At 42.2% G+C, this 26,504-nt stretch overlaps 2 protein-coding genes and 1 long non-coding RNA gene across 4 annotated transcripts; all 3 read right to left on the bottom strand.

The window, feature by feature from the left end:
* Window positions 1–8,495: 8,495 nt before the first annotated feature.
* Window positions 8,496–18,519, bottom strand: LOC127010875 (uncharacterized). The gene is made up of 3 exons (XR_007763723.1): window positions 18,505–18,519; window positions 8,694–8,986; window positions 8,496–8,634 (listed from the first exon to the last, which is right to left on the bottom strand). It is a non-coding gene; the product is annotated as an uncharacterized LOC127010875 (long non-coding RNA).
* Window positions 10,427–11,476, bottom strand: LOC127010874 (chymotrypsin-like). Its single transcript, XM_050886278.1, has 3 exons — window positions 11,220–11,476; window positions 10,883–11,160; window positions 10,427–10,830 (listed from the first exon to the last, which is right to left on the bottom strand). Exons 1-3 carry the CDS (start codon window positions 11,468–11,470, stop codon window positions 10,490–10,492), a joined length of 870 nt encoding a protein of 289 aa, XP_050742235.1. The 5' UTR covers window positions 11,471–11,476; the 3' UTR covers window positions 10,427–10,489.
* Window positions 15,115–16,325, bottom strand: LOC108028227 (uncharacterized). Of its 2 annotated transcripts, none has more exons than XM_050886279.1 (2): window positions 15,898–16,325; window positions 15,115–15,836 (listed from the first exon to the last, which is right to left on the bottom strand). In XM_050886279.1, the coding sequence occupies exon 1, from the start codon at window positions 16,237–16,239 to the stop codon at window positions 15,946–15,948; it is 294 nt and encodes a 97-aa protein (XP_050742236.1). In that variant the 5' UTR covers window positions 16,240–16,325; the 3' UTR covers window positions 15,115–15,836; window positions 15,898–15,945. The 2 variants fall into 2 exon arrangements, with proteins under 2 accessions (XP_050742236.1, XP_016955382.1); XM_017099893.3 differs by having other exon boundaries at window positions 15,115–15,816; window positions 15,898–16,323.
* Window positions 18,520–26,504: the final 7,985 nt, after the last annotated feature.

Genomic DNA, 26,504 nt, shown 5'->3' with positions numbered 1-26,504 from the left:
GGGGCCATATATTTTATGGCCAAAAGCAAACACAACCGCGTCTCCCTGGCGAGCTGACAATGGGAAAGGCGTTGCAGTTTTATCTGACAAATGCTCGTATATCTCGAAAGTTACTGCTGCCGCTCGGGAGCTGAAAACAGAACCGAACTTCAGTTGAGTTGAGCTAAGTTGAGCCTCCGCAAACGAAACTGACCCTCACATTCATTTATCAAGTGCCGGGGAATATGTCGCCCCGACCAGGAGGAAAGTACTGGCCGGGCCACACCTCTAAGCCGTGGAAACCCGGGTACCTCGGAACTCCTCTTCCTCGGCAAGAAAGATCTGAAGATCCAAACTCCAAGCTGATCTGCCGGCTACTTCATCATCATCTAAAATGTGCAACGCGTAGTCACGGGCTGACATTTTTGAGTCGCCATCATAGTGGTTGCTGCTGATGTTGCTGCTGTGCCTGTTGCTGATGTTGCTGCTGTGCCTGTTGCTGATGTTGCTGTTGTTCCTGTTGTCTATGCCTTGCCCAACGGCAGCAGAAAAAGGTAGCAACATCTGAAAACGGCGGCAGCAGCAGCAACAACAAACAGAGTGCCTTCCCCGATGATTAATTGACTTTCAAAATTGCTGAAATTTTTAATTTATTATACGCGCCAAAGTGATTAATCAGTAGGAAAAAATAAACAGCCGCGGAGTGAAGGGCTGGAAGGTAAAGCCCGCAATCTTCGAGACCGAAAGTGGCCAGAAGAGAGGTAACAACCACAAAACAGCAGTCGAGTGCTGCCACCAATCCTTTTGAGGTCTTTAATTGCCAGCATTGCCGCTGCATTTCTTCTCCTTTTGGATTATGAAATGATGGCTAAAAGTAGGTGAAAGCTTTCACGGTTAAAAAGTTAGGTGGGCGGCTGTGGCCCAAAGAACTTAAATTGATCTGCCAGCTACACAATGAAAAATCGATATGATACGGGGATCAGTAATGAAAAATTAGTATATAGAACACATAAACTTACAATTTTTAATAATGTTGATTTGATTTTTTTTCAATTTAATTTGATTTTATATCAACTCATATCATATTGTAATGAAAGTTTCGGCCATCAAAACTACTTTATTTCATATCAAAAAGATATTTAAATCATCAAAATTAAATCTGTTTCATCTTGAAAATTAAAAAATATCTTAAATGCTAAATTGTTATATTTTAAAGAATCAAATTTCTATGAAAACGGTTTCCTTGCAGCACTAATGAATTTTTTGCTCATTTTTTTGTGTGTATACCTACGGTCCGAGTAATTGACAAATTAGGCTCACTTATAAAAAAAACATTTCATAATTAGGCTTCCGCTGGCAGCGACTGCGCAATTGCAGCTGCAGCTGCTAATTTATGCAAGGACGATCGAAGGACAGTAGCCTGGAATATCGTGGCCTGCCTTCCCTGGGCCACTTATGAAAATTGGATTTTACACTCCATTCCTGATGGAATGTTTATTGAGCTGTCATGTTGCTGTTGTTGCCGTTGTTGCTGCCTCTGCGGCAACAGCTCAATAATTTAAATATCAAAATTGTTGGCAATTTGCACGCCCCGCCAGCAGCAGCAGCAGCAGCAGCGGCAGCAGCAACTTGGCTAACAACGGCAACAATTGCTAATCAAATTAAGCAATTATCTTGTTACGAGCAGAAAAGAGGAAGACTCCGGCCGCATCAAGTGGCCCGATTGACCAACAAAAGGGAGTTGGGAGTGGATTCAAGAGGATCCAGGGATCCCGGGATCCCTGAGGTAGATGGTGCATTTCATCATTGCCAATCAAAATATATAAAAATAGCTCACACCTCGTCTTGGCCAAGACATTGGCGTTGGCTAGGAGGCAAGGGCGTTGCATTGGGGCGGTGAGAAAGCAAAAGCAACATGGCTACAACAAATGCAAAGTGCATATTGTGCGAGGGCATAAAGCCCGCAGAGTTTATAAAGTCATAATAATGCCAGGGAATACGCTTAAAATGCAATTTATCGCCAGCAACACGGTCCTGTGAGTAAAAAAATACAAAAAAAATTGATGACGACGACAGCAACAGCAACACCACCAGCCGCATCAAGTTGGCCAACCGACTGGCAGCCATCAGCGTCAGTCATTTTAGTCAACTGGCCAGCGTCTGTGAGCCAAGTTAGTGCTAGAGAGGAGACCAGCTCGTGTCACGCCCCGATTCAGGCCATTAAGCCGGCAATTTGACAACGAAAATAAGCCAAGTTCAAGTGATCTCGCTGCCCGAAAACCCGCAGTCAGCACTCATCTCTAGTGCGATGCTTAAGCCGGACAACTGCAGCTCTCCTGCGGCGCTTTTGGCCCAGACACCCAGCCAAATATTGGCGGTGTGTTGTTGCCGGCTCGGCTGCCTGGGAATGGCAACGCAAAAATTAAGACATTTTATAAATTGCGCGTTGTTTGCGGCCAAGAAGAAGGGGCAACCCTTAACGTGTTGCGCATTGCTGTGCGATTCGCCATGGCAACTGACCGAAACATTGGCCCATCAACATCGGCCACGGCCAAAAGCCAACAGCAACAACTAGCCATCGCCGCCGCCCCGCCATTGCCATTGTCGTACTGCAGCTCATCAGCAACGTCATCATCTTGTGGCAGTTGGGCTGGCACCGGCCATCAAGGAGGCTTCATTTGATTGCCCAAAACCGAGAGGGAAATCTTGCTCCAGCCGCCGCCATCTCCACACCTTGAAATCGCTGGGCCCAGGGCTCGAGCTAGCTGCAACATTGCAGTGTTGCCAGTGTGGGGGCAACCTTATGAAGTAATAAGAATACAATTTATATTTATAAAACACAAAATTCTCAAATACGTCTTTACTTTTTAAAAAATATTTGAACTATTTTATTATTATTTGACATTATAAAACATTATAATATCCTTATGATATCTTTGACTGCTATTCCTGAGTGAGTACAAGCTCTTTATGTAAAATTCCAATTCGACAATTGTAAAATAAATGTGAAAAAAAATCGTAGACATTAAAAATTGGCATACTAATCTTTCTTAATTTAAAATTTGCATCAACATTAAAGTTTTTTAAAACTTTGTAGTTAAAAAGAAATCATTACTAGTTACTAACAGTTTTGCGAAGCTCTTTTTAGATATAATATATGCTTTAAGACTCATGCTCAAATAACAGTAGTTGTTAATCCTAAAAACTGATAAAACATCTAGGCATAATATTACAAAAAATACTTGAGTACTAAAATGAATTTATAATTTCGAATGGCATAAACAACAACTAATATTTTTTCGATTTAACACTTCTGGCCTGGGATTGTTGCAACATTTACATGTAGCCAGCCTCATGTTGCCCATGTGCCAAGCGAGTTGCCGGCCTTTACAATCGGCCACTCCCCCCGACAAAATGCTTTCCTCTTGATTCCCTGGGCTTTGCTAGCGCTATGAGCTTCGTTCTGACCGCTAAGCGAAAATTGTGTTTATGATCATCTATTGAGATTTTCCTGCCAGATGCAGCTGCCACGCCCACTCGCGCTATCACGCCCAAACGCCCGCCGTCATTGGGGCTCTGCGGTTTTGCCATTTTGTGGCAGTTGCTGCTTTTGCAGTCGTTGTCTAACGCATGTCAATGAGGCAAGTTGCAGCCCAGGCCGAGGCTCCTCCCAAAACTCCTTTGGCGAATTTTCATTCCTCATCAGAACTGCTCGTACTGGGTGTGTTCTTCACTTATCTCGCACTCATATTTATGTTAATGTGTCTGTGCGCCAAAGATCAAAAGCAAAGGCAAGACGCTAACGGTTCTGGCTCGGGTTTGGGCCAAGTTCCCTCGTTGGCAACAGCGTCTGGGGGACAAGTCCACAAGGAAAGTGTCTTGCTGGAAAATTTATGTTTCCTTTGTCTTGCCAATTTTTTATTCTTCTTCTCCTGCGCTGTGTTGTGTGTTGTATTCCTTAGGGTTTAATTAATACACGTACTTGAGAGCTTGCCCCAAAAATGGGTCAGAGGGGCGTGGCCCTGCGTTGGGCTAAAGTGCAAAGCGATTAGCCTCGAAAGGTTGACTTTAAGAAAGTTTAGCGATCGGCAGAGATATGGGTTGGATCGAGAAAAGCCTGTGCCAAGCTATAAATATTCCCCCGTCAAGACTGAATTCAATTTCAATTTCTTTCGGCCCCGGCAAGGCCATCTATCACCAGGTTCCTTCTGCGGACCCCAAAAGGATCTCCAATTTCAGCCGCAACTAATCACACACAAATCTCGATTGCGGCTGCCACAAATATCGGCTACCTCTGGCTGCCGTTCTGGCCGCTGCGGAGCATGTACTCGTACTTAAATTTGATATTTTAATAAATTAAAGCGCATTGCAACTAATGCGGTGAGTACACCCGCCTGGCAGTGGCTGTGGCACTGGCCCTGGCACCCGGCTCTCGGAATGGATCGCCCGTCCAGCGAATCGGTAGCCGGGGAGTGAGATGCCTGCCAACTGATTGCAATTTGAAATATTCAATGGCCGCGCCGAACAACCAGCTAACAGGAACAAGCGACAAGAACTTCTGTTTCGGCCAGGAATGGACGACGGGAGACTGGGAGGCTTCACTTGGAAAAATGGTTCATGTTCCATTTGGTTATATACAAATTATGTCTACCACTTGCGGTTAAGGGTGATGCTTAGAGTTATCCTTCAAATAAATCCTAGGAAAAACAAAATCTTTTTAACTTTTAAATTAGTTTTTTGGTAACAATGGAACCATTTTTGACAATAAAACAGTTATTCTTAAATTACAGGGAAACAGCTAAGAGCTAGCTTTCAGATAAAAGCTTGAGAACATTAAATGTTCTTAACGGAGGATTTTTTAAATCGGTAAATTTTAACAAGTACAAGAATGAAAATGGATCTAAAATTATAGTAAATAAATTTTGAAAATAATTATTATAGCAATAAATATTTTTACATTTTTTCAGAACTTTTTTTAATTTGTAATACAATTAATATTTTTATAATTTCTGTGCAGTTTTTGCGAGTGCGCCTGACAAAGTTAGTACTAGAGAGTGGACTGGATTGCGCTAGGCCCAAACGCATGATTGGCAGAATGGACCAAGACCGTGCTGACCAGGCCAACTGTAATGAGCAGGGAGCTGGGGCTGTGCTGTTGTGCTGCCCACCAGGCCGAGATGCAGGCCGGAATCTCCATCTGCTCCTGGCTGGACGGCTGGCCCGGACTGTCTGCCAAGCTACCTACCTACCTACCGGGGAGATCAGCGATAAGTTTGGGGACTGCTCATATACGAAATGGTTTTGAATTCTCTCGTCTAGTGTTTGATTCTTATTAAAAGATTGGCGAAAGCGTCTTACAAGCGCATTGCAAATTGCAACTGTCGCTTACCCAATCCGGACTTCTACTGTCTACTCACCAACTGTATGTGTGTGTTTGCCGTGTGGCTGGCTGGCCAGGAACCCAACCCAAATCTCACTCACATCCCACAGGTGGGTATCGCTTAGATACTTTTTCGCTGCTGCCTCTGCATACAATTAGCCTACAACGTGGGGCAACAAAATACTCCTGTAATTTATTTAAAATCTTTCGCCTTCCTGCGCACCCCTTGTCCCCGTGCATTTGAATTGAAATTTCTGGTTTATGAACCATAAACTTAATCAGTGAAATAATCAGCAAAGAGCAAACAAGGCAAGAGTCAAAGGCAGAAGAGCAAGTCAAAGAAGGCTTGGCATTGGATGGCAAAAAAAATCTGGTCGGAAAGAGGTCATTTCTGGCTTCAAGAGAGTGGCGGAGAAATGGGAAAAGCGGCCGGGAAAAGAGCCAACCAAAAACCGAAAGCTGAAAACTGAGGAACTGAAAAGAAAGCCAATGGCAGGGCAAAGTGTTTTCCTGAGCCGAGGCCAATCTGCACTTTCGGTGCGGCGTTGCCTGGCTGACCTGCTGCTGCCCGGCCAATTCAGGTGCAAATGCATCTCGGCCGGCTCCACTGGCTTATCAAATTCCTGCCAAGTGCCACTTAGGATCCTTGCTCCGGCCTCCCTGCTAAACTATTTATTCCTCCTAACAGTTTGCAAATTGCTTCTCATGTGGGTTGAACTTTTAATAACACAGCAAGGAGGCAGTCAAAGCGGAGAGAAATCTCAGCAATTTATATGGCTGTGAGTCGGTACGGTTCCGACTGCGACTTTAAGGCGGGTGCCCGTTTCATGAATGGATTCTCCTCGCTTGGCCTGGGTTTCTTCGGCTTTTCTGGGGCTTCTCGGCTCTGGCTGGCAATGGCCCAAATTGTGCGAAACAAATTCTCGACTGCACTGGGAAAAATACCTCTCAAATAGCTTAGCAATCGGAGGTATATATTCGTGCAAAAAAAATATAACCAAATATCGAAATATATTCAAATTAAAAATCATTCTTCAAACATTTTTTCCACAATTCTCCACTGGCTAAAACTTTGTTAAACTAATGTTTATTCTGTTATTTAGGTATATATATTTATGACATATTATTACACATTATTCCTCAAAGCTTTGAGTAAACCAGGGTAAGCTGTTCCAAGAGCTACTTAGAATGGAATACCACATCAACCCATTTTCTCTCTGCACAAAACGCAATGCAATTACTTATCACAGTATGCTCCAGAGCCAGACCTGAGGTGACCATCGGGCGATGCTCGCCTGGCATCGAAATTACTTCACAGTTCTTGCCCGTGCCTATGAGTATGCAAATGTCCAGCATGCTGGACACGACTATTACCTGTCACATTGTCAGGTGATTGCGAAATTGTTGCGTTACGCCAGCGCCCAGCAAAAGCTCCAGAGGTCCCCGAATGCTGAGCTGAAAACCGAAAGCGGCGAACGGCAAACGGCGAATGGCGAACGCGGCTTAAGTTTGTGGGAAACATCAACTGCGGCCATGGGCGAGACTAAGTGCCCGGGCACTGCTCGCCGGCACTGTTCACTGGGCACCCCATTGATGGCAGTTGGAAACGTGACTCGAACGTGACGTTTTGTGCAAACAGGAAGATGCCAACTGACAGCAGACGGCACAACTTGGCAAAGCAGCAACAGTTGGCCAGGTCGGGCCAGAGGAGACAAGAGTTAATACAGTTCGGCGCGGAGTTGACTTGATTGCCGGCGACGTTGGTGGTGGTCAAGGCAGCAAAAGGAAACCGAAACCCAAGCCCAAACTCAAACGCAAACCCTATGCTAAGCCCAAGTCTAAACCCAAAACGGTACTCGCAAAATTACTTTAACTGCTCTGCAACGAGTCTTGCCTTGACTTTGAATGCGTTGAACTTTTGTTTGCATAAACTTGGCCAACAGGCAGAGGCGGTTCCCTTTGCCAGCCCCGCTGCTTTATCAGCACTCACATCATATTTACAATATGGAAATCATTTGCATTGTAATAATTTACAATTTCGCTGCGTAGGCCGATCTGCCCTGTAAGCTGGATCTGGATTCTGGAGGCTGGGAGGCTGGGAGGCTGGGATGCTTGGTTGTTGGGATGTTGGGTTGTTGTTGGCCTGGCTGGCCAACAAAGCCTTGTAATTGATGAAAGCCCCCCAATCGCTATTAATGTCATCGATAACATTTCGATTCTGTGTCGACTGAGTGGCGATCCTGGGCTCTGGGCTCTCTCTCTCGGCGATCTGGCCTAGCTCCAGGTCCGAGTCCGGGTCCATCGGGTCCCAAGACCTCACTTTGTGCTCCGAAGAGTTACAAGCTCGTAAACGTCGACAACACAAATCAAAACATGTCACAAACAGTTGCTACGCCTCGAAAATTCCTGGAAAGCCCCAAACAAACGCTTGTAGGTCGCTTACTTCCTGGTGTAAATGCTGTCAGCCTTCTCCGCAGGAAGAGAATGGAAATGGTAATGGAAATGGTAATGGTACGGGTAATGGAGTTGGCAACGGCACCGACGATCGCTAATTTATGGGACTCGTCAAGGTGGAAAGGTCCTAAACAATACCCGAACATTTGGGGAAAAAGGTACTTTTAAGACCGACTTTATTATTCGATTCCCTTTGCTTGCTTAAAACTATCTTTATATATCTGAAATTCAGTAATTTGTCGGTTTCTTACTCCAAATTATGGGGTCCAGCATTATCTGCGATCCAACGGAGAAATGATGAAATTTTAGTAAATTTTACTGGCATATTTTTGTCTTCAGCAGAGTGCGTCCCTTCGAAGCCAACAGAGATGCCCAGAAGTACGAAATCATCATCTTTGCTGACTACTAGAGTTCCACCCGGAATTGAGTGGTTTAATTGCTCCTGACGTAGAGTGGTGCACATCAGAGATGATACGGGCTTAATAAACTCATTGCAAATGACATCCGTTAAAATAGAAACATTATAATTTTTTAGTCTGCCGTCAAACGATTGAATCCCTTCAACTGAAATGATTGATTCCCAACCTGAGACGATGGCTTTGCTACCATCGTGGATTTCATTTGGTAAAGGTAACTTGGCTGGCTTAATGTATTCGCCAAAGGCCACATCGTATGGAAGTTTGATGAGACCAATATCATTATAATGCAAATATGGATCAAAGTCCTCGTGTATCACAACACTTTTTCTCTCCACTGTAAGTCGTCCGTGTTCTTTGAAGTAATTTAGTTCAGTGACACCAAACTTAATTAGGTAGGCATGTCTAAGTAATATAATAAAAATAAATCTTGAACAAACTCAAAAATATTATGATTTACTTACACTTTAGAATTAAGACAAGAAGCTGCAGACAGGATTATCCTCTTCGAGACTAAAGTGCCCGTACATTTTTCTATCGTGCTAACAGGCATTTGAAAATTGGATATAGTGTGAAGAAAGACTTGATACGGAAATTGTTTTTCAGCGGCATTGTTGTCATCGATGATCCCATCAGCTCCGAAAGCCACACTGATCCCAAGAACAGCGAAAAAGAATATACTTATAAGTTTCCCTCGCATGATTGCCGTGAACTGAAGTCAACCCTTTTGCTTTGTTCTTTTATACCTTTCAAATGCCTAAAATCATTCAATTAAAACAAAGAATGTAAACCAATTATTTTTTTAATTTAAGCGTTTAACCCAGGTTATATCTTGAAATGAATATATTGTCACGTATTTCGATTTACTTTCTAATCGCTATCAGTCCTAACAACTTTGTTTCATTATCTCAAAAAATAGATTATTTAATACTCATTTCTTTGCAGTAATATACAATGTTGCAATTTTCTTTAAAAGAATTCAGTTTAAATTAAAAATTCCTGCACTTTTTCTTAAATAGTCCCCATAAAGCCCTGTAATGCTCATTATGCTTTCAGAAGCAAAAAAAAAAGGATATGACCACTATTGCAGATATTTATTTTCAGCAATAGCAAATACATTTTTCGGGCTTAAATGAACTTAATGAACGAAAGCCACAAAGTCAAATTACCTTAATCGAATTGTCCTATTTGTGTACTAGCGGTCTCACTGAAACATTAACTTTTAATCTACACGTTCTCATATATAAAAGATGTAAGAAATAATCAATGTTAGTTACACCATGTTAAATTTTTAAGGATTGTGGCCAGATTCAGGGATATAAAAATTATTTCATTATTTCTCTGATCTTTTCCTTGAGAGCTATATGTTAGAGTGTTACGATTTTTACTACATTTAATTAAAAATTCTTAAAAATACAAAAATTATTTATGCCAAAAAACATAATTTGTTTCATAATAAGATCTAATTTGTTTCATATTATTTTCCCACCAACTTTTCGATCGTTCCTCTGATTTTGATCAAATTAAATTTAAAATTCATAACTAAATCAAAATTGTTATTTGTTTATTTGTTATTGTTTATTTTATGTTGTAAAACACAAAATTTAAAATTCATAACTAATTAAAATTTCTTATTTTTCCATATTATTTTCTGACCAATTTTCCGGTGGTTTATATGGCAGCTATATGATATAATCGTCCGATTTTGATAAAATTAAATTAAATCAGAACTAATTAGAAAATGTTATTTTTAAGCGTAGAAGGTTGTATGTTTAAAAAACACCAACGATATAATTTTAATTCAACTTTATCAAATATTCAGTAGAGCAGCATCATGAGAAAAGTAAAACGTTCGGATTGTTTTGATATGGTTCCACTTAAAGGTGCGATAAGTAGTTCGAATTTTCGAAATTATCATGTCAATTAATAAATGTCAATTGTCTATGATAAAAAAAAAAACGATTTCATAGAAAAATCAGCAACAGTAGTGTAGGCGCCTTGTATATTTTTTGAGTATTAGACAATGACGCACTCTCTTAAACTCATAAAATAAGGTATTCGCTCAAAGTTATAATAATGATAACTCAAAAATTGTTACATGTTTTCATATTGACTTATTCATTACTTTTTTGAATGCATTCATGCAGACTACTAAATTTACATAGAACCCAAAAATGTACAACAAAGCCACACACAATAAAATGTATATAGTTCTTTATTAAATAAGAATATTTTATTTCCTTTTATTGTTTTTACAGCTTTAAGCCAAGTTGTGGCTACCAGCATTATCATGAATCCACTTCAGATACGAGGTAACTCTATTGTACACGGCCGGATAATGCGGTGTGCAAGGTATGTCCGTGTACATTATGTAAGAGGCTACGCCGAGTAAAACATAATTGGATTCATGCTTGATAACTAACGGTCCACCAGAATCTCCAGAGCACATCATGTTCTCCCCCGGCGCTAAGCACAAAAGCGTTGATGGAAATACTATACCACCGTAATATCGAACATGACGATTCTGGCATTCACCATTAGATAAAAGGGGCGCATTAAAATACTTCAAATTTGTCCCAAGCTTATATTCCTTAGAAAAAACTGTTAAAAAACACTTTATAGTTTTTAAATAAGTAAATTAGGCACTTCTTACCGTGTTCCGCTCCCCAGCCTGAAACAGTGACTTCACCACCTTCGTACTGCATTTTTGGATCAGGTAACTGGGCCGGTCTTATGTAGTCGTCAAATAGCAACGCTATTGGGAGCTTTATCAGCGCAACATCGTTGACCACCAGAGCCGGTTTATAAGGAACATACGAAATATATTTCTCATGTATCACAAAATGATCTCTTCTAACTGTTAATCGCTGTTGGCCAACTTCCTTGTCATCCGATTTATTAACTGCTCCAAAATAAATTTTAATAGCGTAACTAAGAAAGAATATAGGAAAATCTTAATTACAAGGCAACAAAAATTATTTTTGACTTACATGTTTGGATTATCCAGGCAATGAGCTGCCGTCAGAATAACTCTTTTGGAGATGATTGTTCCCCCGCAAGTAGGTTGCCATTTAATAGGAGCACTGAGATTAGAAAGATCAAGTGTGTCAAAAAAGATTTGGTACGGAAATTGCTTAGCGGAGGCATAGTTGCCATTAACGATTCGATAATTTCCACTTGAAAGGGAAAACCGGAGAAAAGTGACAAAAATAGTTAAGCCAACGATAACTTTGCTCATCATGTTTGACTTGTACTGAAAACTATCAGCCGGTGTTCTTCTTTTATAGCCAAAAGAAATGTATATGTAACTAAATGGTGTCACTTGCAATGAAAGGAATTTTAACTAAATAGTTACTTTGTATTTAAAATATAGTTATCAGCGAAAAAAATTGTGGTATTCGTATCGACTGCAACAGCCATTCAAAAACAGAGATAACAAGGCTGTAGCTTATATCAGAGAATACCTCATTCTTGAAGGGCATAGGTATCATATACTTGTGGTATTCGTTTGGTCTTACTGGCAATCCCTTAAAAACATAAAAACAATTATCAGATGTCCTGGATTGACTCAGCCGCATCCCGGTTTCGCCGGGGCAACGCCTTAAATCATTTTAAGCAAACACTTGGTACCAAATGGCCGCCCATTGTATAAACTGCAGAATGCCGCTTGGCTTATCGGAAGAAAGCTTATTAATAACTCATATACATAATGCAACCAGGTCGGGCCGGGGGCGCGGTGGGGCCGGCATAATCACTAAATCAAAACTCCCCGACATGAGAAATGTGGAAATTGAAAAACGTTTCAGCACCGAGTGCGAGTGGGTTCCGAGAAAAAACAGCTCCATTGAGAGGTGCACACGAATAACTCAGCGGCGAACCCGGGACCCCAAGATGCCTCTGGTCGCCGGACTGCAACTCCGATTCGGAGTCCAAAAACCAGAACCAGAACTCAAAAAGGCCCAACTGAAAACGCCCAGAGCGCGATACTCAACACTTCGGACAAGTTCTTGACACCAATGGAGGGGACGGGCCAAAAGCCTGGAAAAGGGAAAATATTTTTTATTGGCCATTTCAATTATCTTAATGCACTTTAATATGCCAGGCGAGTTGAAAACTTTTTTACCGTTTCTTCGACGGGCCCGGTGCGAGTGTGTGTCTGTGATTATCAGCTAATAAGGCATCAATAAATTTTGGTAAGCAGCAGCCGTGGCCCGAAAACGCCAGACCTGGCCAAGACGGCTCACGGCTCTTGGCCAGATCGCCTCGAGATGATGCCGCAGATTGAGCCGGCCCGATTGCAATTAATTTGCAATAACTTTTGATAAATGCGCGCCTGCGTTTCTGGGCAGGGGAAGTGGATTTAACGTCACACGATAACGAGTTGACGCGATTAACTGGTAGATATGTGCATTGTATATGTGCAGCATACCCCGACTCGGGCCAGAACCACTCCCGTTGGCCCCGAGATAGAGAGGGGCACTTAAGTGAAATCGAAGGTTCGCAGTGCTTTATGGCTTCCCCGAAAAATCCCAAACATCCCCGACGGCCATATCATTTTATTAACTTGCCATCAAACTTTATGCCGGCCCAGGCCGCAGTCGGCAAAAATGCCAAACGACCAGTGTAAAAGTCGCATGCGACAAATTTGCCGTGGCCGCAGAAGTGGAATGCGGGGAGGTATTTGAAAAATTTCATCAATGAGCGAAAAGTTAATAAAAAATAATTAATTTAAGCGAATTGGCCGGCGCAGGGCGGGGCAGCAGTTGGCATCGGAATTGGCGCTGCAAGCGCATTTAAATTGAATAAAAGTCGCTGGGAGACAGTCGGGGCAGGCAGCCTTGCAACAGCAACAGCAACTGCAACTGCTATTCGCCGCTGCCGTTATGCGCTTAACATCTTGGCATCCAATCAATTAGTTTTTATGCGCTTCCATTGCCAACTGTTGCTGTTTCTGCCGCTGCTGTTGCTGGTCTGGGCCAAGCCTTCTTTCTCTTCGTCAGCCGTGTCAGCAACAAATTGGCGAAGGGACCTGGCGACAACTTGCAACCACTGGCACAACGGCAACCGGCAACTTGCAACTGCCACAGCCACGATGACAACGGCGCGGACATCTTGCAGCTGCATTAACACTGCCCGGGAAAAGGAGAGATCATTTTCAACTGGTTATTAACAGATCGATATTGCTTATCCTTGTATGGTTTCCCATTTGAATATTTTGACAAGGGGAAAAACCCACTTCTGAAGGTTTAATTGGGCTTTCCCTAAAATCATAAAGTTAAGAAATAAATTATTAGACCTTTTGGACTAGACATTTTAGAGCTTTGGCCACACCTTTCTGAAGATTTAATGGTTTTTACTGTTATTCCTACTTTACCCCCTTGGCTGGTCACACTTAAAAAACAATGTTACGGGAAAGCGAGTTCTTTAGAGGGGGATGAAGTATGACACATTTAATAGGTTTTAAATTATAATTTTTTTCTTTTTTTTCCAATACAATCTACAAATACAACCTATATTTCCTGTGTACCCAGCTAAAACCCCATTAAGCCGTATTTTATAAGCTGATATTCCAATCGATTTCGGCCAAACACACAGGCAACGCAATCAGGGTAAACACTCGGCTGTAATTATTTCAATCGCTGCGGCCTGTGGGCCAGTTCAACCAGCAGTTCCTGCATCTGCTCAAATGTGATACTTTCCCCAAAAAAACCAAGAGGAAAGAAGGAAATATCAAGCGCTGACTCAAGTCCTCGGGCCGGGTGAAATGTTATTCAAATGGCTTTCAAATGCCAACGAAATGTGCGCAGGTTTGCGGTTTCTGCGATTGACAAATCAATTTGGCGATGGCTTTTGGGGCTGGGATTTGCTGTTTTTTCCGTTTGCCATCGAGAGACGGAGCCAACACCTGCTGGCTGATGGCATTTCTTATTCTTTTTCGGCTGACCGAGAAATCCCCGCTAGCCGACACCTTCGAGCCGAGGCAGCCACGTCGATCAAAGCCATTCGAACACTTGGCAAATATATGCGCATTGCTAAGCAGTCGGCTCACAGGGGGATGATCAGGGACGTAGCGGAGGGGAGGGGAGGGGCAAGCGGTATCCGGGGGGAGGTGGCGGCAAGGTAAATCGACGACAAGCTGGCGGCAGCTACGTCTGCATAAATGCATGAGGATGCCTCCAGCCGCATCTGCATTTCTGTGGCGGCTTAGCACCAACTGCCAATGGCTTTTGGCCAAGTCATTGCCGCTTGTTGCTGGCAGTTGCTGTTGCTGTTGCAGTTGCCATTGTTGCTGTTGTCCAAACACAACTGAAGTGCTAAAAACATTCCAATGTCAGGTATTAGCAATTTAAGTTAACCCGCTTGCCGCTCCGCAGGAATCGCCACTCAAGACTCCTTCGCTTTTTTCGGTCCGTTGGCGGCTTCTCCTGACGCGGCCACAAAGGGATCCCGAGGAAAGGAACATTCTCCTTTGATTGCCACAATGTGGCTGTCGATGTGGACGCAACAAATTAGACAGCTTGCTAATCTACTGAAAGCGTTTCAACTCATAAATCATAAATGTCAATGGTCTTAGGATCTTAACAGAGAGGGTTATCTCCTTGGATTGGGTTGAGGTGGTGTAATAGCTATAAGTTCTCAAGAAAAAAGGGGGAATAACCATGCAGAGCTCTACAGCATATCTATTTCCTTCAGTTAGGATTTAATTTATTTATAGATCCTTGCTAAGCTCCGACCAAGTTCAACAAAAATTCTTTAGTTTCTTCTTAATAATGAATGCTATCTTTAAGCAGTGTTTCAACATCATAGTTCTTACATTTTTTACTTTTTTTTTTACTTTTACCCGTACTGGTAAATTCAGTCTTAATTAAAATTCTTAAAATAAAATATGGTTATAGATGAAGCTAAACTATATTTATTTAAGATTGTTTTTGGCTCTGCTTTCAATTTAAAATAATGTTTTTGCATTTACATTGCCGAGGGACCGTCGGGAAGAAGTCAAAAAAGTGTCCAGAAAATGAGGCCCAAAGGGGTTTTGGTCAGGCGAAAAGGGCGGCCATGGAGGCTGGGGGCGTGGTCGGCTGGGCAAAGCCCAACGGCAAAGGCAGCTTTTGCGCGATTCTCCGGCTGGTTGTTTGTGTTAATTGAGTTGTTTGCAGCTTGTGTTGCTGTTGCGGCTTCATGTTGCTGCTGTTGCTGCTGCTGCTGCTGCTTGTTTCGTTGCACATTCGTTCGCTTGTTGCATTCATTCCGTTAAGATTTTTTTTGAACACACGGCCAGTTGTTTTGCCTCTGTGATTTTTGTGTTCTCCTGTTGTTCTATGTCTGCCCGAAGCCCCTTCCCTCAGCGGACTGTTGGCAATTTTACAGCAATTAGTGCTGCTTGTGTACACTGTCAGTTATTCCTCTGCAGATTTTCAAGTCAAGTGAGTGTTTGGGTTCGTGGCCGTTGTGTTTTTCCGCTTTACCCCCTGTCTGTCTCTGAATGTCGCGCGCATCAGGCGAAATGAGTCATGGGAGCTGCGCTTTATGTTGCTGCTGCTGTTGCCGTTGCTGCTGCTCCTGGCAGGCTGACTAATATGCGAGACTCTGAAATTGAAGAACGGACACTAAATTAAGAAAGACACTTCCAACTGACACAAACATCGTTCTTCAAATGCCCTTACTTACCATGTATCGACTTTGCTAACTAAATATCTAAGTTATACAACAATATTTTTAGTTCTCATGTTTTGGTTCCTCTGTATCCCAAACACTTGGAGGACTCGGTTTCCTGGGTTCGCGGTACTTCAAGTATATGGGCAGCGGCGTGTCCTCTGGCAAACTATCCCGCTCCAGCCTGATGGCCAGAAAGCGATCCATGGCCAGTTTCTCATCATTCCTGTGCCCGATGGCCATCAAACCCTCGAGCTCATCGTTGAAGGATTCCCTGCTGGAGGCACCATCACTGCTCCGGGTCCTGCTCGTGCCCCGAATAAACTCACGAGCTTCGTTGCGCTGGGTTTCACTCATTGGAAATTTATATACAATTTATGTATTGTATGCTATTTGCAAACTTAAATTTCACCGCACGCTTAATGTTTTGAACAAAATTCTTTATTGATATTAATTGACAAATGGTTTAATAAGACAGATGTTTGATAGAAGAAAATTAAATTCGGGGCTTGAGAACACGATGAATATATCCCATAATTCTTAATATGTTCATAATGTTAAAACGCAATCAAAGACAAAAAAAAACTAAAAACCTTTCCAAACCGAAGTTAAAATTGTGTTGTGTATTTTTCTTTCTCGTATCTAGTAGTATTAAAGTATCTAGAATAGCCTTTTCTTTCGCAATTTAACATACAACTAAAGGTTTCTTAAACATAAACAAACTTCGAACCCTTCTGATTAAAAGTATAAGCTAATCTATATTTATAACAAATATATATTTTTTTTAAATGTATAATTTATATGTATAATTTTTATTTGAGGAACCCGGACCGCCATGCTTATCGGTTAGAGTATAGGATCTTAACGCATGGCACTCGAACACGCCCAAGTAGAAAAATGGGTAAAGATTTGCCGCAGACAAAAGCCAAAACAAATATGCAGTGGGACCCACAGAGACCCCCAGCAAAAGCAAAAGCAAAGGCAATTCGCTGGTGCAGCGACGGCCACAAAAAGCGTTTTGTGTCACAAAATATTTGAATGTAAAGTGCGCCTCAGACTGAGAGCTCTGCGGCGGACTCGGTCTCGATTGCAGCTTTGGTTTGCTGTCTTTATTCCTGTCCCTGCCGCGATATTCGAGCTATATGCTATAGCTTCAACTCGGGCCATAGCTGACGTGCGCCTGCGCGACCACGCCCCCTCCGCCGCGCCGCCCCTTCGACCGCTCGGCCGGATCACTAATTGGTCACGACAGCATCGAGCTTTGGTTTTTTCCTGCGATTTTCCAGCTCTTTGCTACGATTCTCTGTAGTTTTTTAGTTTTTATTCGATTTTCTTGGCTTAACAAAAAGTAAAATCCATTGAATTTGGCAAGAGGCCGTTGCGATTTCGGTTGGCCAGCTCGAGACTGAAACCTTCAATTTTGGTAGCTTTTCCGCCGCTCGCAGACAGCCGGCAAAACCACCTACCTTTCGGCCAGGTCCCCTCCAGATGGGTATTAAAGTTTAGCGTCGCAATTGATTTTAGTCGTCAGTTTTATGGGCTTTTGATTTTTCTTCATTGTACCTAGCCGATGTTTTGGCCGCAACGATGGGGAAACGTTAAACAATTCGCTTCGTTTGACTAAATTTATTCGATGTTTTATTATTGAATATAATTTTAAATGGTTTTTTAATCATTTTTTGATGTCGGCCCAAATGGCGTGCTATTATTCAAGGGGCCAGGCATTAAAAAGAATTTCTGTTTGCAGTTGTGCAACGCGCGATAAATTAACATCAGATTGGGAAACATGTTGAAATAAGTGTTTGATGAGCTCACTTTTATTTCTGTCTTCGGATTTCAAATATAAATAAGAAGTTAAGCTGACTTTCAATGATTACTGTTGCTAGAAAAATAAATTTATATTTATAACCAATATTACTCCCACACTCTTTAGCTGCGCTTCTTATTTATGGGTCCTCTTTAGTGGCTGGAGTAACAACAATAAACATTTCGGCAATCGCCGCAGGAAGGCGACCGGCCGACAACGTCATTCATCAAATGAAATTTACTTAATGAAATTAATAAATAAATTATGATATAAATCTCGAACAGTCGCCGAATTGCAGCCGCAACGTTGTCGGTGTTGCAGCAGCAACATTTTTATTAAAAGCTCTAAATTATTGGCAGTCGCATGCGATGCCGACAAACGAGCCTGGTCAGCTGCTGCTGCTGTTGTCGGTGTTGCTGCTGCAGTTGCTGCTGCTGCTCCGGAGCTAGCCAGCAACAGCAGGCACACATTAACGAGCAAATGTCAATTTCCAGGCAATCTTTTTGCAATTTCTGGCTTTTTTAGTTAATAATTTTGGCCGTACCGCCGGAGTTGCCGCCGTCGATGTGCAGCGGCAACAGCAACAACTTCGTGTCGGCTTTCGTAATGTGCCGAGAAATATGTGCGGCTAGTAAAATTAAGTTAATATTTCTTTTTTTCTCGTTTTTGGGAGTTTTTAATTGGATACTCTGCAACAAATAAGTGCCTCTTAAAAGTACTTCAAATTGAGTAACCCTTAAACATAATAATTTAAATTTTAGATCTTAGTGTTGATAAATGTAATGTTTTAATAAATTATTATTTTTATACAATACCTGTATTGTATACTTTTACGGTTTTAAAGGGTATTGCCTTTTCTTGTTTAAGCCTTTAAATTTTCCTTTCTCATTTGTGTTGGCCACTTGATAAATTTCTGAACTCGCCGACAAATATTTTTCTGTTTTCCTGATCGGTTTTTTCTTATTTTTTGCTGCGCCACGTAAATGTGTCAAATATTGACAATTTATATGAAATCGACATAGGTGCCTTGGCCAAAAAAAAACCTAACAAAAACTGATTTTGGCGACTGGCAAGAAATATGAGTTAAATGCGTTTTTTGGGTCGTTGCAATAATTTTTCTATGTCTTTTTTTGCTATCCCCTCGCGCTGCATTTGCAGTTTTGATTGCTGTTGTTAGTTCGGTGTTGTTTCCAATTGTTGTTCTTGGTGTTGCCGTTGCAGTTGCATTTGCCATTGGCTGTGGTCACCGTAAACAGGAGATTGTTATTTGCAGCCCGCTGTGCGTACACCGCAAACTGGACAACTTAATTTGGCTAAAGTCGCTTGTTAGTGTTGCTGCGGTCTGGCCGGCAATTGTTGCTGCTGTTGCTGTTGCTGGTGTGCTGGTGTCGCAGTTTGCGGTCCACTCCACGCTCGCCACATCATATCACATCCGAGCGCGGAATGCCAATTGAGGCTGAGGCTCCGAGATGAATATGAAGATGAAGCAACCGCAGTGTTGCCTTTTTTCGTTGCCGCAGCCATCGAAATGGCGGGCCAGCACTGGGACTAGTTTCCCGCATATCGAAGGCAGTTGCCACAGCCACAATTAGGGGAACACGAAATTAGAATGCAAAGTCGGGTTCCAATTTTAATCCCGGGACTGTGAGGACTTTAACGGTATCTGATAACCTACATCTAAAAATAAAATGTTATTAACTGCAAAATAAACTCACTCATAAAAAAGAATAGTAAATCTAAGGAATTCCTATTCTATATAAGCTATTTTCCTCTATGATTTTGATGGTTATTTTACATATTTAATATTAAATATGCAACTATTAAGCTAAGCTAAGTTTTGCCTTAAGCACTATAACTTACCTATTGTTAAATGAAATAGGTTATCAAGATTTAAAACTAGTAATTTTAAACACTATCCTTAGTAAATAAAACCCCACTTTTCCAAACGATACTTTCCCTAAACTTTCCAGAGTTTACCATCGCTAAGTAAAACGCTGGTCCTGTGGGTCATATTTCTACCTCCTTTTTTTGCAGCTCTTAATTGCTCACGTCATTGATTAATTTGTTGACTGGCTCGGCTTAATAATCGCCACACGACTGCTGGAAAAACAATGCAGCCAGGGAAAACAAATCCCCGGCTGCAGTGCGGCGATACTCGCTGCAACAATTGCAACTGCGGCAGCAACATGAAAGTTGTCGCGTCACAGGCAACAACGAACGACAAACGCCAAACGACATTTATCATGTTAACCTTTGGAGTGCATTTGTCTAGACGTCTTCAACGAGGGTTGATGTTGATGTTGTCGTTGGATCCCGGCAAATGCGGAAGAAAAAAGCACCTAAGGTCCCGCGGGCGCAAAAAGGAATCATAATAATTTGTAATAAATTAACGCCTCGTATGTGTGTTGCTGGTTGCCGGCTGCCTGTTGCAGTGACAAACGCAGCAACATCGGCGGCAACACCTAGGTTTCGGGCCTATGAAGGATTAAAACACGCCCAGTCTCTGCGGCTCGTCATCTTCAATTCATCAAGGCGCGTCGTCCTCCTCGAGTGCAAAGTCAACCAGACGGCACATGTGGCATATGGACCCCCAGCTCCTGCTGCTCCCGCTGCCCTCCATTTGGCCATGTTGCCATAACCCTTTTGTCTAATTTCACGCTGTCGTTCCTCATCAAAGACTGACGCGCGTCCCCGGCGAGTAATTCATCATTTCGCGTGACGTACTCCGGAGTCCTCGCGTTCGTCCTCCTCGGATACACCGAATCCCCGATTCCCATCGTCTTCAGCAGGCAGGCACATAAATTCTCAAGTGCCAAATGCATTTTTTATATCGCCATTTGCCGACGAGAGCGCCTTGCCTTTGACTTGGCCTTAACTCCTGTTGGCGTGACACAATCGACAAGTTGAAAGCAGGCAGCATTGCATTGCTTGATGTTGCTGTTGATGTTGGTGTTGATGTTGCTGCTGCTCTTGTGTTTCTGTGGCTGCTGCTGCTGCTGCTGCTGCTGCTGTCCCCATCGTTAGCTGCTAATTATTCAAATTAATTGTTTCGCCCCAAAGACACGCGCACGCGCAGCTCAAACGCCAATCAACTGGAGACGACAGCTGGGAAGAGAAGAAAAGTCCCGGGGAAAACACCCAGTTGACAACTGCAATGTTTGTGGGGCTTGAGCAAGACAAATTATTGCAATTGTCGGTTCTTAATGGGAAAGCTAGCATCAATGAAAATGTAAAAGAATTGACGTACTCTAATGGTCTAGTACTTGGAAGAAGCTCATTAGCTTAAACGTTTTAAATGACCGTTTAAAAAAAATATACAATTAAATAAATTATACATTTAAATTACCGTTTTCTCTTAACTTTAAACAATTAGGCAAAAAGCACGAACTCTCCTAAAGCGAGATCGAGGGAGACGGAGATATGCCTGCAGCAAAGCGGCTGTTTAATTTGCTTTTAACTTTAACAAAATGCCAAAAAGATAGGAGTATTTTATAATGAAAAGTATTCCACATCACTGGAATCTTTTCGATTAACACCACAATAAAGCCACTGCCCCCATTTCTAATTGAGTTATTAAGGCTTGCATGCACTGGTTATGATTGTTTCCAGTCTCAAATCGGCAAAAACTCCTTTCGAGCTGCCAACCGTTTGTTGTTCTACATGTTTCCGTTGTCAGGCAAACAAATAGAAATGGCAACTCGAATGCAAAGTTTAATTTTTTGCTGGGAGTTACAATTCAGGTCGCCATGGGCTGGCAGCCTTGTCCATTGCCTGCCACGTCTGGTTTTGCTAAGGCTGAGAAAAAGGGGCGTTGCAACTGGGAGGGCGTGACACTTATGATTCGATTGGAGCGGGAAATAGAAAAGTGTTGCAAAGGCCAGTACTCTGGATTTATTTGATTTCTGCACGATACCCTTTTGAACGAAGAAGTCGGACGGTATATTAGTTAAAGCATTTATACAATCTTATTTTATCTTAAATCACTCTTTTACTTGAAAATTTAAGAACCCTTAAAAACCAGTTGCAGATTGAGTTGTATTTCGCATTTCATCGACCATCCATTTCTGATAAAGAAAACACGACCAAAGGACGAATGCAAAACAACTCCATTTATAATTTTTATTTCGTGGTTTATGAACCTAAGCGGAAACTACTTAGCTTTTATTGATTCGACTTGCCAATACCCTATAGAAAAATATACAATTTTAAAGAAAATTTTACAATTTTTATTACAAACACAAATAAAAACCCTCAAACAACATACCTTGGCAAAATGATTAATTTGAATTTAAGATGAGCCAGAGACTGCGGCTTCCGTGAGTTCGGCTCACTTAATTATAGGGTATCGCAAAGTAAACTGGAATCGGTGGGCACATTTTTCTTCATCCCCGGCCAAGATTAGCATCGATTTCTGGCTACTGTGGCAGTTGCTGCTTATGATTGCCAGGCGAATCTCTTGCAGATGCTGCTGTTTGTTGTCAAAAGCGGTTATTTTGGTCTTAAATGGTTTGGGAATCGCAGAACCGAAATGAAATCGGCAAGCAAAGCGAAAAAAAACAGAAACCCTAACCAAAATTGTTGGTCTCGGCCAAAAATGTCCGAAGATTATGACGACTTTTTGAGGCAGAGAACGGGATGGAAGTGAAAAGCGGTAAGCGAAAAAAAAACACAACAGCGAAAACGTTTTTGGGGATAAATGTTAAACGAATGTTTATGCAAATTAGAAGCGATCGCCGCTTCTGTTTGATGTCCTTCGCCAGAAAGCAGAAGAGTTGTTGCAGCGCTGAGGGGGAGACCCTCGATGACGATGATGAGATCAAAAGCCGCCCCTTTCCCCGGCCAAAAGCGTTGCCAAAGCGATTTCGGGCAACACTGGTAGTCGACTGGTAGTTGGGGAGAGATTAAAGCCGATACCAAAAAAACAGGCCCCAGAGACCGGCAAACGGTAGCTGCAATTTGGCATAACATTTGGGCCAGCAGTTGGCCAACAAAATCAAAAGGCAGTCAAAGCCAAGGAAACGACTGGGATCGGGGAGACATTTGTTTTGGCTCTGGGACATCGGCCAAGCAAATTGCATTGGGAACAAAGTGGAACCCAAGTGGAAGCCCGGGAGAAATGAGTGATTGAGCGAAATCCGAAACCTTGTAATTACGCTAATTACCCGGCCAGATATTGGCGTTGCATTACAATTAACTCCCCGTTCATTAGAACGCCATATGGACTCCGCAGAAGTCGCGGCCAATCAGCACTTGAGAGCCCGTTTCATCCGCACCGCCATTATTAGCCAAATTGAAACTTAAAATGTCACAAAGGCATTAAGCGAGCCGAGCCGGGGATCCCACAGAGTGGTGCCGCCTTCGGGAAGTTGGCTGCAGCTGGAGAAGATCCCAGGGGTGCACTTCCAGAAAAAGCATCTTTTATATGGATACTACTATTTAACAGGAACGGTATTGCTGAAATGAATTTAATTAATGATAAATATTTTTTTAACCTGAAATATATAAGCTTTAAGTCAGGACACTTTGTAGAAACACGAACTCTTTGTAATAAAACTATAGTATATTTTCTAATTCTAATATTTCAGATCCAAAAAAAAGAAAAATCTTTTTAAAAAAACTTATATTATAATCAAGATATTGTACGATACACCTAAGTTCCTAACTAAAAAAAACTTTTTCAAGCCAGTTTTCTTTGAGTAATCCATTTTTTAGAACTCTTTTTTTAGAAATCCATTTCTTCGCAGTGCACTTAGCCCCAGCCGCCGCTGCCAGCCCGCTTTTAAGGCCAGATAATTTGCGACCATTCCACATTGATGGCATATCGATGATGAGATGATGGCGCTGATACCGCCTCCGAGTGGATCGCTCCCTGGGCGCGAGAGTGTGCGAGCCGGCATGCAAATATTGTCACAGCGACGACCCCGACAAGAAGCCGAAATGCAATTGGCAACAAGTCGGCGGGCCACGACAGCGGTCCGGCCTGTCCAGATCGTGTAGATAGTTAAGATCGCTTATCGGGCTGAATTATGGCAGAGCTAAAAGCCTGCCAGAGCAACCTCTCCCTCGCCCCGGCCCCGCACTCCTTTTTGATGTGTGTCGATTGCGTGCCGGCTATAAATGAAATTTGTTATGCATTCAGTTTTGTCAGCGACCTTGAGTCGCGGCTCTCCGATCTAATTAGTATAACCAGCTGGTCAAAATGCACTCCAATCCGGCGGTTTTCTCGGCCTTCAATCGCGCCGCTCCCGTCGGGAATGGTGGATGCGGATGGAGGCTGCCGAGATAGGCCACAAACTTTCGATTTCGATTTCACCTGCTCGAGCGCAGTCCCAGGTATTCCGCTCCGCTGGCAATTCAATTAAAGCCAGCAAATGTCGAAATGTTATCGAAGTCGACAAACAAACTTTTTCAGCGACTCGGGCTCAATTGGCAATTGCAAAATTGAAACTGAAAACTGTTTTCGTTTCATCTATGCCCTGTAATCAGGAAATTGGTGGGGTATATGGGGTTTAGAAGAAGTTAAGAAGTATCTTACTTGGACTCTCATTAATCGATTATTAAAAGATCCTCTTAGTTTCCCAATTATTACAGAAATAAACCTTATGATCTTGTTGCATGATATTTTTCCCTTTTTCCATTAATAACCGGTTGATACCACGTCTTCCTGTTAAATTTAGTTTATATATACCATATTATTTATAAATTGTGTAAGCAACCCTCACTTCTTGGTATCAAACATGGCTTTATTTGTTTCGATGAGATCTGGTTATTTAGAATTCAGGCTTAGGAAGTACATCTTGGTCCACAACCTGACTATATCTTTCGGGTTATACATTTCTTGCCCCTATCTTTTAGCCTGCCCCATGCCGCGTTCAAATTGAATGTCGTGGCTAAAAGTGAAGTTGGTCTAGGCTCTGGCTGCTTTTTATTGTTGCTGCGGTTGGCTGGTGGCTGGCTCTAATATGACATCTACTAATAACAACGCCGTGGCTCCGAGCCCGGCTCGCCAGTAAGGGCCAGCCATTCACTTACGGAGTCACCGGGCCCAGCCGTTCGGGCCAAGTCGAGTGCATTGGTGAAAAGTCATAAGGCAGAAAAGTAGAAAACCGCAGCGAGCAAACAAAAAAAAACGGTTTGTTTTGGTTCAAGTTGTCGTTAATGGCATGGAAAAATGTCAGGCAGAAAAAGGTTTGCCAAACGATTCATTTTTTGCTCGCTGTGTGGGTTATGAGTTATGTGTGTGGGGAACTAAGCGACATTTTGCTAAATGATTCACAGAAAGAACAAATATAATTGAATTGAATTTGCTTGGTCAATGGAGCGTGAGTGATATGCTCGAGGGGAAATCGATATAAGCAGACATGTACAAAAAGAAACCAATTAAATTAACATTTGAACATTCTTCAGTATACCTTTGGTAGGGCAAAACCACACGCTGGGCCTGCAATTTAATGTAATATTTTGCACTAGTATTTATACTTAGCTGCCGGAGATAAAAGCACTTTGGCTTAATTAAGATCACCGATCATCACTGGATATATTTATCTTGCTCAGCGGAATTAGGCTCTCGGTCGTGCTACGGATTCCTGTTTCCCATCCACAGCTCATTATAAACGCCTAACTAGCGATGACCTCGCATTAATTTTATTATCCCTAAATACATTGCAAGTCTTTCAGGTGTGTATGGAGGCCTCTAATGGGACATTAAAGCGAAAAGCCCCCAACTTGAACGCACCAAGGCGACTATAAAAAATCGACAACAACCGCCGAACGACGACGGCAGCCTCTCAAGTCGCCAGTCGGGGGAAAAAACAAGTGCCCATAAAATATAATAAAAGGAAGTGCTTAAAACTTGCACCAGCAACCAAAGGGGGGTTTGCATTCGAGGGGGGAGGGGACAGACCTGCAAGTACATTGGCTTAGATGAGGCTGGCATCTCCAGGGGCACTCGGGGAGGGAAAGGGAAGCTTTGGCCATGGCAGGACAGGACTCCTTTTGCAAAGTTGGTGTCTAAATTTATTACCCGCGATCTAACACGATTTCTCGCACTTGTACCTACAATAATCATTATATGCAAACACACACACTCACATATCCGAGCATGGGCCAAAAGAAAATTACATGCGCCAGAGCTTTTTGCATATTTGGCATGCAACAAAAACAAAACTGAAAACGTAACAAGTGCAGCGCCCAGCTTGGGAAACTGGTCTGGTCTTCCACGGAATGAGATGCCCAAAGAAGTACAGTAAATCTTCCTTAAGCCGAACCACTTACCGGCGTCGTAACACGCTAACTAACCCATTGCATCAGCTGGCCAATATATTGCTAGTGATTTTTAACGAGGCACTTTTTAGTTGTACAAAAATCCATTGCCTACTTTTAGACTTACTTAAATGTGTTTTTAAATTCTCAGCGATTTCTGTTGTCTTTTGGTATTAAAATAATTTATATAAATATTTTTTTATAATAATTATTTATTTTTGAATAGTATTTTAAGACCAAGGAGCCAATTTTTAAGGTATAAAATAATTGATTGTATTCATGACCTAAAAATAATTTTTATACGTTGTTATTTATAGCAGTCATTTATTTTATTTTTATTTTCGTATTGTAAAATTATGACAATTATAGTAAGTGTATAGTCTTAAGTTATTGAGCTTTCACTGTGCTTGCTCTTGAGCATTGGTATTCGTGTGTGGATATAGTTTATGTATTATATAATTCGCTGGTCGCTGCGCTGAGAGATGCCACCAGGCGAAAGGCGCAAATCCGAGGCTCTAATGAGGCGTGGTTCCCAGTGCAAATATGCAGAGAG

This window comes from Drosophila biarmipes, chromosome 3L (genome assembly GCF_025231255.1).
Source record: "Drosophila biarmipes strain raj3 chromosome 3L, RU_DBia_V1.1, whole genome shotgun sequence".
Classification (NCBI taxonomy): domain Eukaryota; kingdom Metazoa; phylum Arthropoda; class Insecta; order Diptera; family Drosophilidae; genus Drosophila; species Drosophila biarmipes.
This window is presented reverse-complemented; position numbering and strand designations above follow the sequence as displayed.